General features: G+C 35.3%; 1 protein-coding gene across 1 annotated transcript in view; it reads right to left on the reverse strand.

Annotated features, from left to right (window-relative positions):
* Positions 1–20,000, reverse strand: part of LOC106869873 (uncharacterized) — a 26,776-nt gene that overhangs the window by 3,275 nt on the left and 3,501 nt on the right. Inside the window, exons 2-9 of the mRNA XM_089339857.1 lie at positions 19,339–19,408; positions 16,922–16,984; positions 13,407–13,526; positions 11,820–11,939; positions 11,494–11,613; positions 7,839–7,961; positions 7,456–7,575; positions 2,015–2,131 (exon numbers count right to left, since the gene is read on the reverse strand). Coding sequence (XP_089195983.1) covers positions 2,015–2,131; positions 7,456–7,575; positions 7,839–7,961; positions 11,494–11,613; positions 11,820–11,939; positions 13,407–13,526; positions 16,922–16,984; positions 19,339–19,399 — 844 coding nt within the window. The 5' untranslated portion in view covers positions 19,400–19,408. The remainder of the gene's footprint in view (positions 1–2,014; positions 2,132–7,455; positions 7,576–7,838; positions 7,962–11,493; positions 11,614–11,819; positions 11,940–13,406; positions 13,527–16,921; positions 16,985–19,338; positions 19,409–20,000) is intronic.

Raw genomic sequence — 20,000 nt, forward strand, 5'->3', positions numbered from 1 at the left:
ATTTTGTAGTTCTGTAGAGTTCTTAGATCTAAAAAGTATGAGATTTTTCGGCTAAACAAAACCTGCATTTCTTTGATTCATTAACCTATGGCGAGGATCGTTCCATGATGCTCCACTTGATTGTATGTGGTGTACAGTTAGCCTTCAGATCCCAGATATTGCTAACTTCGTGGCTATAGTATTATTCACGATCGAAAAGAAGGCAAGTAGTTAGTGTATCTTTTGCTAAAATTTGTTCTGCCAATGCACTTTTTTCTGTTGAGTTTCCGTATTCTGGAACGCTACTGTCACTTCAGCTTCATAAAACACTGAAATAATCGTGCATGTTTGGCCGAGTGCGCGAGGAACTGAGTTTCGACAGCTACAACTAGGAGTGGACGCTTGGTATGACCTCTGAGTGATAATATTTTTCTTATTGGTTTATCAGCTGTATGTCCATTACAAATTTTGCTATTAACTGGAAATGCTTATCTATTAAGGCAAGAGATTTTCTACCTACGTCAGTCTTAACATTCAGAGGAAATGGGAACCAACCATATAATCTTTTTGGTTTTGTAATTTTAATCATATGGTTGTAAGTTATCTTTTCTTTCAAGTCACTGTTAACCAGGGTGTGACTATAATAGGGTGCTTCCTTATCGATTGTTTCCTTAGAAGAGGAGAGTTTAGATATATTATTGTTGATATTGACTGTAAGGTTTTTGAACACTATAGTGGTACAATGTAGTAGGATTGTTTATGTAGATAACTCACTTTTTTCATCGGGTTTATTTTGAGAAGGCACATTTAGGTCTTGGGTAGCATCTAAGAAATCGACTTTAGAGAAGTTAGTAATTACAGTAATTATGAGGTCTATTCGTCATAGAGTATTTATGAAATTCTTCGTTGATTTAACAAGACCATCATAGCCTATACTATTGTTATAGTATTGACGAATGTCATGGTAGGGAAACTTAGATATTATCTATCTAATATAAAAAGACCTACTATCAGCACTGCCATATGAATCCATCGATTCATCAAATAATTCATCTTTTTCAGACTTTATACATAAATGAAGCTGTGTGGCCCAGTGGTTACGGTGTTGCACTCACGATTCTAAGATCGTAGTTTCGGTTACCGAACTGGATGGTACATTGTGTTTTTGAGCAAAATGCTTCATTTCATGTTCCTTTGCAAATACTTCTCTGTTTGATGTGTAGCACATCGTGCACTCGTTCGGGTAAAGTCGATTTGATGAAAGAAGTGAGTACATGTATACCACAGGATTTTGTTTATGATAAGCAAATCGTCTGTGCGGGTTAGTCAGCAAGATGTTGCAGAATCCTCATCTGCAGTTTACAACAGGAGAGGCAAGCATATATACATACTTACATACATGCATACATACAAACACACACACACACACACACACACACACACACACACACACACACACATATATATATATATATATATATATATATATATATATATATATGCTGAGAGAGGGGGAAAGAGAGAAAAGAAGCATGAATTTGGTATTCTTTTATTTCATCTGTTACACGTTTTTGAGTTCGATTATTTAAGATGTATTATAAAAGCAATTTACAAAGGCCTTTTAATCACTCCGGTTATGTCTTCAGGTCAGGTATTTATATAAGATGGTTGGATGTCTATGATTCGATGTTTGGTATGATTAGGTGCTCTTTGCAAATTGCATTTATAATACATTCATAATTGAAAACTGAAACTTATGTAACAGATTAAATAAAGGAACAACAGAACACCAAATTCGGGCTTCATGTCTTTCTCTCCTTATATATTGCTTAATTATTTGTCAGGGCTATCATGCAAGAATGACCAGAAAATTCTTTATTTTGTATATGATTAGTAACTGATGGAGATCAATAGATAAAAACGCATGACAAATAAAGTATTATTTTCTGTTAGTATATGAAGTACATATATTTTTGGCATGAATGTTTTAGCGTATTACATGACAGACCTTCCTCCGAGTGATCTACAGGCTTACCCATGAATTCTTTGAAAAAATTATATCCATTTTCGAGTTTCTTGCAAATTCCATAGCGACAGTGCTTGAGTTTGTATTTCTTTCCAGTTTTGTAACACACATTTTTATCTAAACAACCTTTGAGGGGAAAAATAGTTTTTGTTTATTTCAGTGATTGAAATTTATACTTGTGTGAATTATGTAATTATATTGGTCTCATCTGAAATATATAAATTATTCTTTCAATAAATTTATGACTACTGAATATTAACTACGTTTTGAAAGACAAGTATGTACCTGAAAATTATGTCACATCTCAATAATAATTAATGCCTCAATCAATAAACTCACTTTACTAAACATGGCGTATGCTTTATAACAGAGGGGGAGGTCATTTGTTTTACTTATAGATATTTATTGATTATTACATGATTGATTTAATAGAATATATTCAAGAGTGCATTTTTCTAAAACATACCTTAATGAAAGCTTTACAACAAGTTTTGCTTTTTGTTGGCATTGTGATTAAATGTATTATAATTTGAGATGTACCAGATGATATATCTTTTCAACAACATGTTTTAAATTCAATGCGAAAAGGAAGCAATGATTTTACACCATAGATTTTAACTCTCTGTGTTTAAAAGAAATGGCATCATTGTGACCTATCTTAGAGCTTCGCAAGCGGAAGAAAATGCAGCTTCTGTTAAAAAAGATTAGAAGTATATAGCTAATCCTAATGTATAGAACTTGGAATTACACGGAATTACTCTGTCTAAATTGCATAACAGTTTCCAACATGGAATCATTCAGTAATATCCTCGTGCACTGTAAATTGCTTTTGAATAATTTGAAATGTAATCTTTTCTAATTTCTCTTAGAACGTTCCCCATTTTCATTTGCACGGACAAGTAAAATCTGTGGTGTGACCTCTTTGTTTACTACCCGCAGCATCGATAAAACACATCATTATTGTCATGTATTCATTAAAAACTTAATTATCCCAAAGGACTGTGTAGTGCACAATGAATTAATTTGCAACACAGAGCAATATTACACTAATCTTCTGCCTTTTCTGCAGACATATTTCTAGCACAAATCACATTGCATAAATAAAGCTCATAAATATTAGATGGAAGAAAACTTCCTAGGAATGAGGGTAGTTGATGTCAACACTCTTTGGAGTCTCATAGATTGTTGGTTTCCCAGAGATCTGGTCAAAAAGTTTGTCACTAACTTTCTTGAACATTCCCAGGGCACCTACAGAGATAGTTTTTGTTTTTAATTGCAACATCCTAGATATCTCAATCTCAAGGTCCTTATATTTCGACAGTTTTTCAAATTCTTTTGCTGAGATGTTTCTATCAGTAGGTACTGTCATGTCAATTAACAAGTATGCTTTTTGTTTTAGGTCTTTGATGACGATGTCTGGTCTGTTATCATTTATTTGCCTATTTGTATGTATTCCATAATCCCACAGGATAGTAGCATTCTGTCCCTCAGTGATTGGCTCTGGATGATGTTTGTAACAGTCCTTAGGGTGCAGAATATCATAGTGACGACATACTCTCCAGTATTGGCCAACTCGATCATGCCTGGTTTTATATTCTGTAGGTGCAAGGACTGAGCAACCGGCAACAATGTGGTCAATACGCTCAAGTTTGTCATTGCAGAGTATACCTCACTGTGTGTGACATTAGCTTGATAGTTCTAGATAAGAAGACTCTGGCCTTGTGCTGCTAGAATGAATCTTTCTCTTTCAACTTTTAAACCAACACTCTGCAACCACTGATGGGTTCTTCTTATATTTATATCAGCTTCTCCCAGCTCGTTTGAGGTGTTGCGCATTCAATGGTTTTCTTTTCACAGTCTTGATATTTCCTCGAAGCTTTCCTGTTTGGCTTTTGCTTTACATATCTCTGCTGCCTTAGTAGGTGGTGTGTCCTTATCAACATCATAATCAGGTAGCTTAAGCTCTCGTCTGTATTTACACGCTTCGTTGTGATTGAGTGCAGTTTCTTAATCTGTTCATGTTGCCTTACCATCTTGATCTGTTCATGTTGCCTTGCCATCTTAATCTGTGATGAAAAGTGGTGTAATCACAAAGTACCGATACTGCAACGATGGGATTGAATCACTAAGCACCCTAATCTCCGGGTGTAAGGTTTTAGCACTTGTAGAGTACAAATGAATATATGACAGATGTGTCAACATCCAACACCACTGAATGTGAGGTATTCAATTTCCCATTTTGAAAAGTGGCCTAAGCACATTTATCACGACCAAATTCCATCCCGATATCATCACTGAATGCTTTCACAGACGTAGTAATCCTTTCGCACAAAATTGTAGATATTAATCTTTTAAAATTTTCTAGAGATAATCGTTTGTATGTCCGATTAGAGAAGACTGTAGTACTTTTGCAATAAAAAGGATGTTTATATTTTCGAATACTTGGGGAGAAAGGAAAGAATAGTCATTCACAGAAGTTGTAGATATTAAAGTTTTTAAATCTGATCGTTTGTGTGTTTGAAAACTGTAGATATGTAAGTTTCTTGACTTATTTTGAGGGAAATTTAAAATAATTACAGGAAATTGTAGATATTCCAGTCTTTGAGTGTTATTTTTCAGTTGTCCTGCTGGGTTGTATTAGTGTTTCTGTGTTTTCGGCTGCTGACTGGTCAGAGCAGCGAATGACACGTCCAGCAGCTGTCAAGGCTGGCGCTTATTATTATTATTATTATTATTATTATTATTATTATTATTATTATTATTATTATTATTGAGTGAGGGAGCAATGCATGTCATCAAAATGACACTGGGGTACAAATATACGAAACCCAATATAACTATCATGACGTCTCATCTAAGGGTACACCAGGTACATGCATCATAACCATATGTCGGTGACATGGTGAACTCATACAAGATAAATAACGCAGGACCTTGCAAGGAGAAACCGGTTAGGATTTCTTTTCGGTCGAGTAGCCCATCCCGCTCAAAAGCTCCTTGAATAACATTTGTTTACGAATGTCGAATGAAAGACCCAGTTTTCCAAAGGGGAATTATTCAAACCCCCCAAAATTTCTCTCAACACTTTTTTCTATATATTGCGAGCTGGACTGAACTACTGCTATTACTAGCGGACGAGTATCTATAACCGAGGATGACCATAAAGAGGTCGAAACTGTACAGTCAGGTGATCTCAGTGCTAGAGTTCTCTTCTCGTCAGTGATATATATCGAGTGCAAAGTATACTGAATAACCAACTGGAGAAGGCGCCCTCACGAGTTTAAAATAGAAGTATCGCCGGTTCTTAAGCAGCATCCGTCTTTAGGTGGGGTTAAACACTACTTCACAATATAAACACTGCTTTCATTTCTCATAGGGATTTTCTTAACTTGCTAGTTTGCTTGTTACATATATACATATATAGGTATAAATATATATATATATATATATATATATATATATATATATATATATATATATATATATATATATATATCCACCTCTACCCCCACCTTCAGCCTAACCCACACCACACACCACTACACCATACACCACCATATCACACAACACATCACATCACAATACACCACCACATACATACCAGCACTGACCACTTCCCAGCCCCACATTTTCACACATACATACACGCACACGTCAAGATCACCAGCCCTTTTCCACACACACATACAAACTCTCTTGTACAACGCACGCTTACCTTCATTTTGGGATAACCACTACTTTATTACTTCCCCTTCTCCCTAGCTCTCCTGTGTGACCCTTCTGTCCGGCATTCGCCATGATAGATCGCTAGCCACTACATATTCTTTATTTTCTCTCCTTGTTTCTTTCTGTGTTCCTTTCTGTGGAAGAGCGTAGGCAAACTTAGGTTCACAGTAGAAATGAGTAAAATGGATCATAAAAACTGGTATGTTACAGGTTCAATAACATTGTTTTTCATAGAACGTAAGAGACTAAAACAAGAAGTATGGAACGGCTCAGTTTGGTGATTTCCCATCTTCGAATGCCTTCAACTTGGAAATAATGCTCCCTAAATTGGATTATAGTCCTATTAAATATAATGAAAAGATGGCTTACACAACAGAGGCTTCAAAGTGAACAACATTTTTATAGAGGTGGGTAAACAGTTCATCCAGTTTACGCACCTCTTTGTACGGCGACTTATGTTAGTAGTAGAAGAGACTACAGTGCCCTTGACCCGTTGGGTTACCTCGAAACTCTGACTGTCCCAGCAATGGACTTTTGTTTCGTAAGTTTTTTCTTTTCCAGTTTATTTGGCATGCTTTCAACGAATGTGACATCGAAAGGTTAGAGTTTCTTTCCTTTCAAGATGGAGTAAAACTATACACCGTTTTGGGTGTTTATCTCACCAAACACGAATATCTCAATAACTACTGCTCCGATTTACGCGAAACTTGTTTCATTCCTTTCGTATTAATGTATGTATGTATGTATATATATATATATATATATATATATATATATATATATATATATATATATATATATATATATATATATATATTTATATATATATATATATATATATATATATATATGAAAGATTTCAGGACATTTATAAATAGGTCTTGCAGGTGTTTCCGGGATATTTTATTTATCCCTTCATCAGAGACGGTGTGAGAAGATAGTTAAGCAATACACACACGCTGATATATGACCTAAGTTGGACTCCTCATTCGCATAATCACCGAACCTGGAGCTTAACTATAGTCTCTCCATAGCACTTACTCAGCATTAACTCTCATAACCCCCCTCTCTCTCTCTCTCTCTCTCTGTCTGTATACACACACACACACACACACACACATATATATATATATATACATACACACATATATATATATATATATATACATATATACATATATACATATATATATATATACATATATATATATATATATATATATATATATATATATATATATATATATATATATAGATAGATATATATATATATATATACACTCACATATAAATATATATGTGAGTGCGTGTTTATATATATATATAGTTTTAGTAATGCTATAAATGATACTGAAAACTATAATGCTTGTCGAAAATTGTAAACGAAGAAAAAGACGACTATAATGTGCACAAGTTACTGTTTTACCAGTGTACTAGTTTTGACGTTTAGCCTCTGAGAAACGTTGCTGACGCAGACTTATGATCAAAGATAGCCTAAAAAGATCATCGCTTACGTTGGGGAATAAAATATCAAATAATTTCCATCGTTTATTAAGATTGTGGAATGTGAACTGAGTGGGATTTGGCTCCTCTTTTATCTACTAGTAGCTGCTCAATGAATTTTTATGTTGATTATGAAAAAGAACAATATTTCTATTTATCAGAATTCATAAATTTCACATGAACAAATTTCATTATACAACTGATGATACATTTTAGCATACCTGTGAATTCCCTTTTCCACTTATATCCAGTAATTGATAAATTCGTACAGGTAAGGAGTACACATTCACTTTCTGCTACAGTTTCACCAGACTGGTAGCATTTGTGATTCACTCTACAGCCTGAAAAATAAATTGATAAGAACAATTTCAAATAATTGCAAAATGACGTTTAGAAAGTATAGGATTCTTTTACAACTCTTTACATCGGAAACGTTGTACAGTCCCTCGCTGATTGGAAGAGGCGACCGTCTGGAAGGGATGTTCTCGTCGCTCCTTTCTGCCAACGGGCAGCCCCACGCGACCCCGTTGCCTGATCGACTCTACACGGTCGGCGTGTCCCCGACTTTCCGGTTATTCAACTGATGGAATGAAATCTAACGTACCTGTGAATTCCCTTTTCCACTTATATCCAGTAACTGGTGAATGCGTACAGATAAATCGTTCACATGTCCTTTTTGCAGTCACAATTCTACCATTCTGGTAACATTTGTAATTCAATAAACAACCTGAAAAAAATTAAGAACAATTTTTTTTTAGAGTCACAAACTAATGTTCAGAAAGTATAGAATTCTTTTACAACGCTTCATATCGAAAACGTTGTAGAGTCGTTCAGGTCAAATTAAGTCATGCTACTCATGTTCCAGGGAAGCGTCAGCCCACTGACTGAAACAGTAAAATGCCATACAAAGGCTGATATTCATAATTATTTGTGAAAAGCTTCAAAAATATACTGAAACATTAACACGCAACTAAAGCACGCATATAACTATAATTGTTTGTCTGGCTGAAATCCTAGAATTACTCTCTCGCTCTCTCTCTCTCTCTCTCTCTCTCTCTCTCTCTCTCTCTCTCTCTCTCTCTCTCTCTCTCTCTCTCTCTCTCTCTCTTTATATATGTGTGTGTGTGTTCAAAGATACAGGTAAAGAAATAATTTTATTCTCAAAGTGATTCCTTATCTCTATCTTTCAATACAAGGCTTCTAAAGCAAACTTTGTTGACTTTCAACGTAAGTTGAATTTAACATATGTATCTATGTATTATGTATGTATGTATGCATGTATGTATGTATGTATGTATGTATGTACGTATGTATTATGTGTGTGTGTGTGAGTGTGTGTGTGTGTGTGTGTGTGTGTGTGTGTGTGTGTGTGTGTGTGTGTGTGTGTGTGAGTGTGCATCACCCTTTTTATTCCTCTTTTACTATTTTTACCGTTCGTTATACAGCTAAATTTAGATTTAATTAATGAAATTAAATGTCCTCGTGCTGCATTGTCTAATTGCCTTTCCTCACTACACACACACACACGAAGGTGGGCTGAGAAGCCCACAGGCTAAGTATGAAGGAGGGGTGCTAAAGCTGTAATATCTTGCATTCATCATTCCCAACTACAACTATTTTTATCAATAACTGCATTGTTTCTTTCCAGCTAAACTAACGTCAGACTCTTCAAAGGCTCCCAAAGAAACTAGTTGCGTCTTGTCTTGAAAATGGAGAAAAATTAACATCGTCGTGTCATCAAGTACCTGCAGGAAAAGGGTTTAGACTTCAAGGCTATTTATGCTAACATTGTTGCTATATTAGGGCATAAGGCTCCAGCTTTATTAACAATGCAAAAAAGGGCAGCTAAATTTGTGAGAAGAAAGAGTCTTTAAGATGACCCAAGTTCTGGACGTCCTACAATTGCTACCACCGAGAAAAACATTGCTCGTGTTCACCACATGTTACTGCATGACAGGTAACTGACTGTAAATCAAATAGCCAATGCTATTAGCATATCTTGTGAGAGAGTAGAGAAAATTCTTCAAAATAAACTTAGCATGACGAAATTTTCTGCGCAGTGTGTGCCACATCTTCTGACACCTGATCAAAATGTACCTGGTTGATCACATCACAAGAAAATTAGACATTGTTTCTGGCAGATACAACTGGTTGCCATCAACGATTCCTAAGCCAAGTTGAGTGCTGGCTATATCATTTTGAGCTGCAGATAGATACAATCCATGCAATGGAAACACCCTTTCTTACCTGCTCCGAGGAAAGCCATGGTCATTTTGTCTGCAAGGAAGTTGATGGCCTCGGTTTTTTGGGATGCAAAAGGCATTGTGTTTATTAACTTTCTTCAAAAGGGCCACACCATCAATGCAAAGTACTATGCCAACTTGCTGGAGCAGATATGACAGGCTACCAAAACCTTGTTTCACTAGGACAATATTCCAGCACACAACTCCTTCAATCCAATTGGTGCTGTGCATCATTATAGCTTTAAGCTGGTTGATTATTCTCTCTGTTCTTCTTACTTGTATCGCAGTGATGAAGATGTCATGTTGTTAATGACTTTTATCTGTCAAGTGTGGTAGAAGAGGATCACAAGTTTAGCCTTAGAAATATTTGTAGGCTTATCCCGCTACGTCCGTGCGTTAATATCACGTGAGTATATTTTTTGCACCCAAAATTAAGGCTGACACGATTGAGTCAACACGACTCGTGAGAGTCTGAAACAAGGCTTTCTAAATTTAATTTGTCAAGTGTTAGAGTGGACAGGAATTGTTTCTATGTAGAGCAATGGTTGAATAGTTATGGTTTGTATCTATGTATGCAGGCATCAAATTTTGTTCTCCACTAAATTCGTGTTAGAATCATACGATGAAAATTCAAGAATGTGTTCAAAGTTCTGATTGTTAGCTGTGTAAATTCAGCACATCACTGAGTTTAGTGGTCAATGTACTTTGTTAAAGTTCAATCAGTCTTTGTTTGAATTTTTTATGAATATATTTTCTTTGTTTATCCGTGTTTGGTCTGTGGTATTGACTGAATAAAAGTAAAGTGGAAAGACTTGGAACTTGAGACATTTATCTTTTGTGTATGTTTATGTGTCCACACAGCCTTGATTGTTTGAAATTATCACTAGACACGTTCACTCAACCGGGACAGCTTTGATATACGGCGCCAAACATATTGTTACATGGCATTAAAGAACGGGCGTAGCTGGGAACTTACAAAACTTTCTAAACCTTATCACGTGATCACCCTCGGTCAGTCAAATCGTATCCAAGACAATTTTTGAATTGCAAACAAAAGCAAGACAGTTCCAGCATAGGCTTATGACTTTCTATCTCAAGCTTTTGAAAATCAGACAAATCTGTGAAACTGGTTAAGTCTTTAAAAAATTTTAAAACTAAATCAATCCAAGAGCATTTTCAACTTGTGTGTGTGTGTGTGTGTGTATGTGTGTGTGTGTGTGTGTGTGTGTGTGTGTGTGTGTGTGTGTGCGCGTGTACATGTATACAAGAGGGAGAGAGAGAGAGAGAGAATCCAATTACATATATAATGGCACTTACCAGAAGAAACTTGAAATTTTGCTCTAACTAATAATCAGGAAATTTTATTCTTGATATTGGTATTAAATATCTTTTAATATATGGTTCAACTAAGGCAGAGATCTTGCAGAATCGCTAGCATGTCCTGAGTTTAAATACCAGTTGTGTACTGGAGTCTATGTAATCGACTTATCCATCCTCCGAAATTGCTACAAAATTTAAAACCATTACATGGATCGTCGATTTTATCTATTATCTAAATGTCATCTATTTTATTGTGTTGCAGTCTCCTCAAGATTGATAGATCAATAATACACTAAATTTTTATTTCGGAGCCTGCCATACATTAACATGACAGGTGTTGGTGTAAAGGGAAAAAGTGAATACAAAAACAGTGTTTTTGGAGGAGTGAATTGTCAACCGAAACATTGCATTAAGTAGTAGTTATTTTAGCGATTCCCAAAGATGAAACCGATTCCAAATAAATCTGAACTCAGGAACGAAAAAATGACGAGCATTATAAATTCAGCAAAAGATTTTACTTTCTGTTCTTATAGATTCTGAAATGCATTGTTTTCCTCATGTTCCACTACTATATTTAGATTATAGATATTACATTCTAGATTTATTTTATCGAAACACATGGCACGCATTATATGATTCTGACACGTATTATATGATATGGATTTGGAGGAGAAAAAAAAGAACCTACAAGCCTACCAGTTGTTTGTTGCCGCATATAAAATACATGTCCTATTCGCTCACAAGTATAAACCAGGCAAGAATATGGCTGTCGTATTTTTCCCCCATCTGGATAACAAACTCCATTTACCCTACAACCTATGAATTAAAAAGAAACGTAATAAGTTTTGTTTTCTATTATCAACAATGTTCATGAAATACATGTTTGTTCTTGTAACACACTTATAAACGATAAATTATCAATTTATCTTCAATGGTGAACATATTTCTATAGCTCGGAATTCATAAATTTCACATGGGCAAATTTCATTATTCAACTGATAAAACTGAAGTTTTTAACATACCTCTTAATTCCTTTTTCCACTTATATCCAGTAACTGGCGAATACGTACAAGTAAGTCGGATACACGTCCTTAAATTTATAATTTTACCACACTCATAGCATCTGCGATTCAATCTACAGCCTGAAAAAATTAATAAGTCAGTTCCTTATAATCACAAAATATTGTTCAGAAAGTATAGAAATCTTTTTCAACTACTTGAATTGAAAATATTCAATATTCACTTAAGACTAATTAAGTTACGTATGTTTTATATTTGGATTGCGCTGGTATGTTTCAGTGCAGCGACAGCCAACTTATTGAAACGATAAACTGTGATCTTCTTCTTCTAGTCAGGTGTCGCACTATGCGATGCTGTGGTCATCACGATGTCTTGCCACCTTCTGTTCTCTGCCCCATGGACAGCTGAGAATAAAGACAACCCTGTGGCTGTGATTTCTTTTAGCCAAGAAGTGGGTAGTCTGCCTCTTTTACGTCTGCCGTATGCCCCATTGACTGTAGTGCCCTTTGCTAGAAAATCCATCATCACAACTCCGCGCTGGTCCCAAAAGATTGTGAGTATTACCTTGCCTGCTGAGGGTTGGACACGAGCCTTCTTTGCAGGTGGTGAGTTATCATCCTTCCATTACTTCAACTGGACTCTAGCTCCATGATCATAGTGCTGGGTTCATATTTCATCCTGTGTGATAAGTCTGCTGAAAAAGTCCTCCTCGTTTTCTTGGTCAAAAGAGTGTGGGAGCAATTGACTCGTACCTGCTTCTGAAAAGGTCCGAGCATCCAGAGAATCCTTCGTGCAGATAACTTCTGCATGTACAAATCGGCGTGAAGGATGTTTTCCTCCGACCCTACACTCATCTTCACCTTTTAGGCTAGTTGCCGAATAGTTATGCGGTGATCCTCCAAAATGGCGGCTTCCACTTTATGGATGGTGTCGTCACCAATAGCGGTATGTGGTCGTCCAGAAATAGAAGTTTCCACCGATGTCCAACCATATTTGAACTGGCGATGCCAGTGCTTGATTACGTCGTATGATGGTACGTTGTCACCATAGACTTCTTTCCCCTCACTGAAAGTCGCTTTTGGTGTACCACCTTTCACGTATAAGAGTCTCATCACTTATCTGCATTCAACTGCCTCCATTATAACACCTTAGTCCACTTTAGCAGCTATGAAAGACAAACGAATACTAGTGGAAAGCTGCAATTTACAATGTGACATTTAGAGACATGTATAATTATATATGTACAAGTTCAGTTTCCTGCAACAACCGGAAATTGGTCAGAGGCCCAGTTCCCTCGTGTTGACTTCACGGAACTCTACTTCACTCTCACAGATAATGTCAATGTGGAAAAATGCATTGAGATTATTTGTGAGAGTGAAGTAGAGTTCCGTGAAGTAGGGTTCTGTGTTCAAACAGATTCTGCTATGCACGGCTCTCAACATCCGCTACTAACTATGTTTAAATATGTTTAAATAACAGCGATATAACGTTTTATACTTATTTTATCGAAACATATGGAAAACAGTAAATTCTGGCACGTATTATATGATATAAATTTAGAAAAGAAAAAAAAGAATATACAAGCGTACCAGTTACTTCATGCCGCACATAAGATAGACGTCCTTTTCGTTTACAAACATAAACCATGCAAGAAAGTGCCTGTTTTATTCCTTTCCCATATGGCTGACAAACTCCATTTATCATACAGCCTATGAATTAAAAAGAAACACGATGAGTTTTGTATGTTTTCTATCAACAATGTTTATGAAATACATGTTAGTTCTTATAATACATGTTAGTTCTTGTAAAAGAACCTTATAAACGATAAATTATCAAAGAGTGAGTTGCATTTTCAGTAATAATGCGTTTCAATCGTAGTTCTAAACTAGGCAGCAAGCTGACAGGATCTTTTGCACTCGGGCAAAATGCTTAGTTCAAATTCCGTCGAGCTTTGCTTTCATCCGTTCTAGGTCGACAGTATGAGTACCAACTGAGCACTGTGGTGGATTTAATCAACTTGTCACCAACCCTGAAATTGCTGGCCTTGTGCCAAAATGTGAAACCAATATTAGTTAAAACTAGGATGCTTGAAAAATGTCACTCTATTGTGATCGCAAGGAATACTCATGTCAATTAATAAACACACCGTTTTTGTCGGATCTTTTATAATAATATCCGGTTCATTAGCCTTTATAGTTTAGTCGGTATGTACGGGGAAGTCCCAGAGAATCGACGCATTTTCTCCCTCAGTCACAGCTTCAGGATGGTGTTTATACCATTTGTCAGCAGTTTTGATTTTATAATGCCGACATATTGTCCAGTGTAAATACTGGCCGACTCTGTCATGTCTTGCTTTATATTCTACAGGTACTAAGACTCTACACTCTGAGATTAGGTGGTCTATAGTTTCAATCTCATCGTTACAGAATCGCTATTGTGGGTCAGCTCCATTTTTTATCACATTGGCTTGGTAGTTCCGGGTTAATAAGCTTTGGTCTTGAGCAGCTAATATGAAACCTTCACTCTCTGCTTTTAGCCCTGAGCTTCGTAATTATTATTATTGTTATTATTATTATTATTATTATTATTATTATTATTATTATTATTATTATTATTATTATTATTATTATTATTATTATTATTGTCTATGGAGAGCGGGTTTAAGGTTCTCAATAAAATTTTCCATTAGTCTTATAAATTCGCTTGAAATGTAAAGCTTTTAAAATGGGAACATTATAAATATTTTCTACAGCAAGTCTCTAAATGATTGCTTAATTCGTTCTGATGGACATATATTTCCGACTTTGTTGCCGGTGTACTCACGTGTTGCCTGTAATTCCTTTTAATTTTGGCACAAGCCCAGCAATTTTGAGGGGTTTGGGCAAGTCGATTGCATACACCTAATTATTTGACCGGTACTAATTTTTATCAACTCCAAAAAGGATGAAAGACAAAGTCAACCTGGGGCAATTCTATCCAGAACGTAAAGTGCAAGAACGAACTGTCTCTAAACCTTTCCCGATATGCTAATGATTGTAACATTTTGCTCCCCAGTGTGCGATCCGAAAATGAGTTTCATCTCTAGCCAATGTATATTTCTTCACAATTTGGACATTCGATGTAGTAGATCACATTTCTGTTTTCACAGTTCATATTTGCATTTTTCTTTCGGTTTTTGTGTTGATATACCGACTGGTATATACGAGCTGACATGTACCAGAACGGTTATCATTGAATTTTGATACTGTAAACGTTTGATCGATGTTGTTTAGATCAAAATTTTCCTTTGCTACTATTGCTGCAAGTTTTGTTTTAGCTGCCTTTGTCTTTGAACAAGTGCACGATCTGTAAATAAATCTTTTAGTTTGTTTCTTTAAAAAGTTTTATCAAAATATATTCTGATATCACGGATTGTTTATCACTATAAAAGATACGATATTCTGGTCTTGCGTTCCTCTTTGTTGGGAATCTATAAAGTTTTCAATAGGTATTGGTTTTTAAAATTGGATACTATTTTCTATTAGTAGTTTTTAAGTCATTCTTCTCTGGTATCTACGTCTTCAAACATTTTCCCGATTAGACAATATGGAACAATACTTTGTGAATGTGCTACATGTCATTATTAGAAGGTACGGATGTATATGTGTCTTTATAATTTATATCCTTTTTGATGTTGATATTTTTAAATACTATTATATTGAGAAATTATTATTGTATATAGCTCATCTTCTTCGTGAATTTCAAAGTCGGATGTAGATTGTTTAGCTAGAAGTGAATTCTTCCAAACAGTAGATTTTCCCCAAATTAGAAAACAATCATCTTTTCGGTGCACTCTGTCTAAATTCTTTTTAATGTGTGCCATAGTTTTCTTCTACTTTTTGATAAGTTCTTGCCTAGACTTTCCTAATACTGAATTTGTATAAACTGCAGCGTTGTCAAAATAGTGTGGTATACACATGGCTAAGGCTGGCAGCGCTTAATATAATAGCTATAGGGAATCGAATGGAAATCACTTCTCTGTTTTTCGATCTAATGTTTAATTACCATTATTGCTAAATCACGAGGAAAATTTGTATTGTGGTTTACTACAAGAAATTTAACCATCACCGAATTTGCTCTGTTGTTTTAGATAGATGATACAGGAAAGCAATGTCATCCCGAATGAATTTCAGTTCGTGAGTGTATAGAGGTTTCAAAATTACATCAGCAAAATTGCTTAGTTGATGGGTAGATCGTACCGGACTAACTACGAGAGATCTAAATTTTGGGTAAGTTGGTTGTAGCAATTTTATGTATTCACCACCTTGTTCCTTTTTTGCGTGTTGTATTTCATTTGACATGTATTTGTTAGTTAGCCATAAATGTTGTAAGGTTTAAGTTCAAAATTCGTAATACATTCACTTTTATAAGTGGTGGTTTATGACGTTTTGAAACCAGATTACTAGGCTGCTTTATATTGTGGTGGTCTACATTTGTACATATTTCAGAGTAAATGGTTGTTCTTCAACTAATCTTCGTCGAAATACCGATAATATTCGGCATCCATTATGACAATGACAATAACACCACTCTTATCTGCTTCTTTCGTCACTTTTGTATCATCCTTTTGGAGACGTTTAAGTGTAGAATCTCTAATTTGGAAAATATTTCATCTGACACTATTTCATCTGCTTAAGCGAGAATTGGGAATATACTAGTTTAGACATGTATTTCTTCTCCTTAGCATCATGGATGATAAACACAGCGACACAGTTGAAACATATTAACCGGGTCCAACTTGTTGACAAGGTGTGTAAAAACATGGGTTGCAAATTACGACATCCGATTGTAGGACGAGTGTTTCTGCGTCGTTATCTTACTTTTCCATATCCTACGAAGAAATTCTGTTATTATATGTAAAAACAGCAAATAATAAATTTGTCAGTGTGTGCAAAGCGTCGTCAAACAGGAATTAATAATTAGAGACACATTTAACAAAGCCAGTAAGATATTTACTACTTCATGTGTTTGAGGAAAGAAACAACTGTATCTAGAAATATAACAAAAAATAGATATAAAAATGCAAAGAAATGCAATCAAAAGTAAATATATCAAATAAACTAACCCCTGTATGCGATTGAACGGATTCCGCTAGTATCTTCTTTTCTCACGCATGGTTTTGATAAACCTAAAAAGTATAAAGAGTCGAGAAAATAAATAATTGATAGTAAATGAGTTGTCAATGTGAGAAGGTAAATAGTTGGCTTTTGACGTGTTAACCCACACATCTACACGCATGCGCACACACAGACACACACACACACATTTTCTAATATGTTATTTGAAAAACTTTTCTAGAATTAGAGGTAATCAATTAAAAATTAACATGATTTATCTCTACATCTATAAAATCATTACAGTGGAGCAGTAATTATAGAACTGTATGAAGAACAACTGTATTGATATTGTAGTAAAATTGAATATTAATTCCATGCGATCTGCTGCAATACTTGTATTATATACGTGAACAGCTAATGGAAAGTTGTGGTACTTAATCTTCCGCAAAAGAATTTTTGTTGTAATGTGGTGCGGTCAGTTGAAGTGAGAAAAAGAAACGGTTGGGTAATTTACTACTCTAGAGTACACTCACAAGCACTCTTGCACACAATCTAATTATAAATTAGATTAGAGCAACCTAATTACAAATTCAAACACATATCTTAATTGAACTTATAATTAGATTTGCATCTCCCTTTTTTGACAAAATGAACTTCAATAATATCATTGACGAATAATATTCCTCCACTATTACTTCTGTTTAGCCTCTCTCTCTCTCTATCTATCTATCTCTCTCTTTCTCTATCTCTCTTTCTCTCTCTCTCTCTCTCCTATGATGGTATACTCGGCCTGTGGGATCCTCGCTTGACACGATGTTCCAACAGCGATGTTCTAGAAACAGGTGTTAGAGACTTTGTATACCCTTTTATTGTATAGCTAAATCAAATGTCCTTGTCAAATCTTCTCAAACCGTCTGCTTCTTTATTTCTGTTTTAATCTACATACACACATATAAACTTTGGAATTGAATGAAACTCTTTTCATGTAGCTGGATTTCGTTTCAGTATGCAGCACCAGTTCGTTCGGGTACATTTCCGTAAAGATTGAGAGGTAAAGGAATTCATTTAGTATGTGGTAAAGTTTTTATCATAGTGCTTGAATGCACTGGAAGGAACATTCTCTGAGCCAGTGGCTCTGTTGATCTGAAAGAAGAGGAGCATGATGTGTATGCATGCACAGTGTAAACCCTGGTCGAATTGAAGTAGATGAATTTAGAGAGGTCAAATGCGGAGTGTGGAGCTAGACACAAAATGGGCTGAGAAAATGAAAACTTTCTGCATAAATTTATTGCTCACAGAATCCTTATTGTTGAGAGGTGGATAAAAAGAGCATTCTGCAAAGTTGGTGAAGATTCTTTTTGCACGGGACCAGAAAGACAGGATGCAGCTTTGGAGACAGGAATGCTTGAGAGCTGTGCTATGCACGAGACGGCCCTTTGCAAACTGGATAGGGGTTCTACATTTGGATTGTACAATGGACTGTACATTTACGCTCAAAAATGATAAAAAATATATGAGGGATATGATAAGCCATTCATTTGTGATTAACGTGTCGGTGTTTTAGAGGATGGAAAGCCTAGATGCTTGAATGTATGTTTTTATTTTTGGTATCATAAGGAATTATGGAAGGCTATGATACGTGGATAGGTTATGGAAGTCCAAACCAGAGATCTGGTCCGAAAGCCTACAGCAGTATCAATTCTACGAAAAGCACACTCAAGGTCGTAAAGATCATGTTTAACCTATCTCCTTCATAAAAGAGCGGAATATCTATACTTTATAAACGGGGAACGCTAATCAGTTTATCAAATTTTTTATCACACTGCTGTGAACTTTTCAATGACTTTTCAAGCTACGAATACCTATTTCTCTTACGCCTGTTTTACTGTCATATAAAGCATTCATGTGTTGTTCAGGTTGCGTGTGAGTTGGTGTGTCATCGCGTTAATGTTTTGTTTCCATGAATACAGGTTTATTTTTTCGCTTATATTTTTATTTTTGTTTTTCTTGGTACTACAATAATCACGCAAATGAAAATATGAAAATATAAATGGGCGCAATGTAAACAAAGCAAAAAACACGACAACATAACACGCACATAGGTCTTGATCACCTATAAATATATAATACTCGGCAACAAACAGAGAGAAAAACAGTTGGAGAATAAAAGTCATAAACAGAAGTCGTTACAGTTTTGTGCCTAAACATTTCTGACAAACTGGTTAGTAAAATAGGCAACAATATTAAAGAAGTATACTACAATCAGTGCGAATGTTTTATGTAATTAGAAAAATCTCACTCACATACGTAGAATTAATGTGTTGCAACATCAAACTGGAACCAGTAGTTATACGCTGTTCACAGATGAAAGTGACAATGGATTATAGAGATTACCAATTTACATGAGATTATGGAGTTTACTTACCTTGCGAAGTTGCTGGTGTGTACGCTATACATAGGCTGATTAAGAGCAAGAAACACCTCATTTTTCTTTCCTGAAAGGAAAATTATCACAAAAGTAAATGTTATGTACACACACACACACACACACACACACACACACATACACACACACACACACACACACACACACACACACATGCATACACATACATACATACACATGCATGTATACACACACACACACACACGCACACGCACACATATGTATATATATATATTAAAGTAATATAGTTAATGTCTGGTCATAGAGTGACCAATGGTTCCGCATCCACGAAAGCTGTAGCTTCGCGGACAACTCATCGGTTTAGAGTCTGGTGAACCGTCCGCGAAGCTACAGCTTTCGTGGGTGCGGAACAATTGGCCACCTTATGACCTGACATTAACTCTTTAACATTAATACTTTACTGCTGTATACTTTAGTGTGTGCTTCTTTTCGGATATATGATACATTGACTATATATATATATATATATATATATATATATATATATATATATATATATATAGTCAATGTATCATATATCCGAAAAAAGCACACACTAAAGTATATATATATATATATATATATATATATATATATATATATATATATATATATATAATTATATAAGTTCAAAAAAGGAA

Source organism: Octopus bimaculoides, chromosome 2 (assembly GCF_046866305.1).
Source record: "Octopus bimaculoides isolate indiv1 chromosome 2, ASM4686630v1, whole genome shotgun sequence".
NCBI classification, from domain to species: Eukaryota; Metazoa; Mollusca; class Cephalopoda; order Octopoda; family Octopodidae; genus Octopus; species Octopus bimaculoides.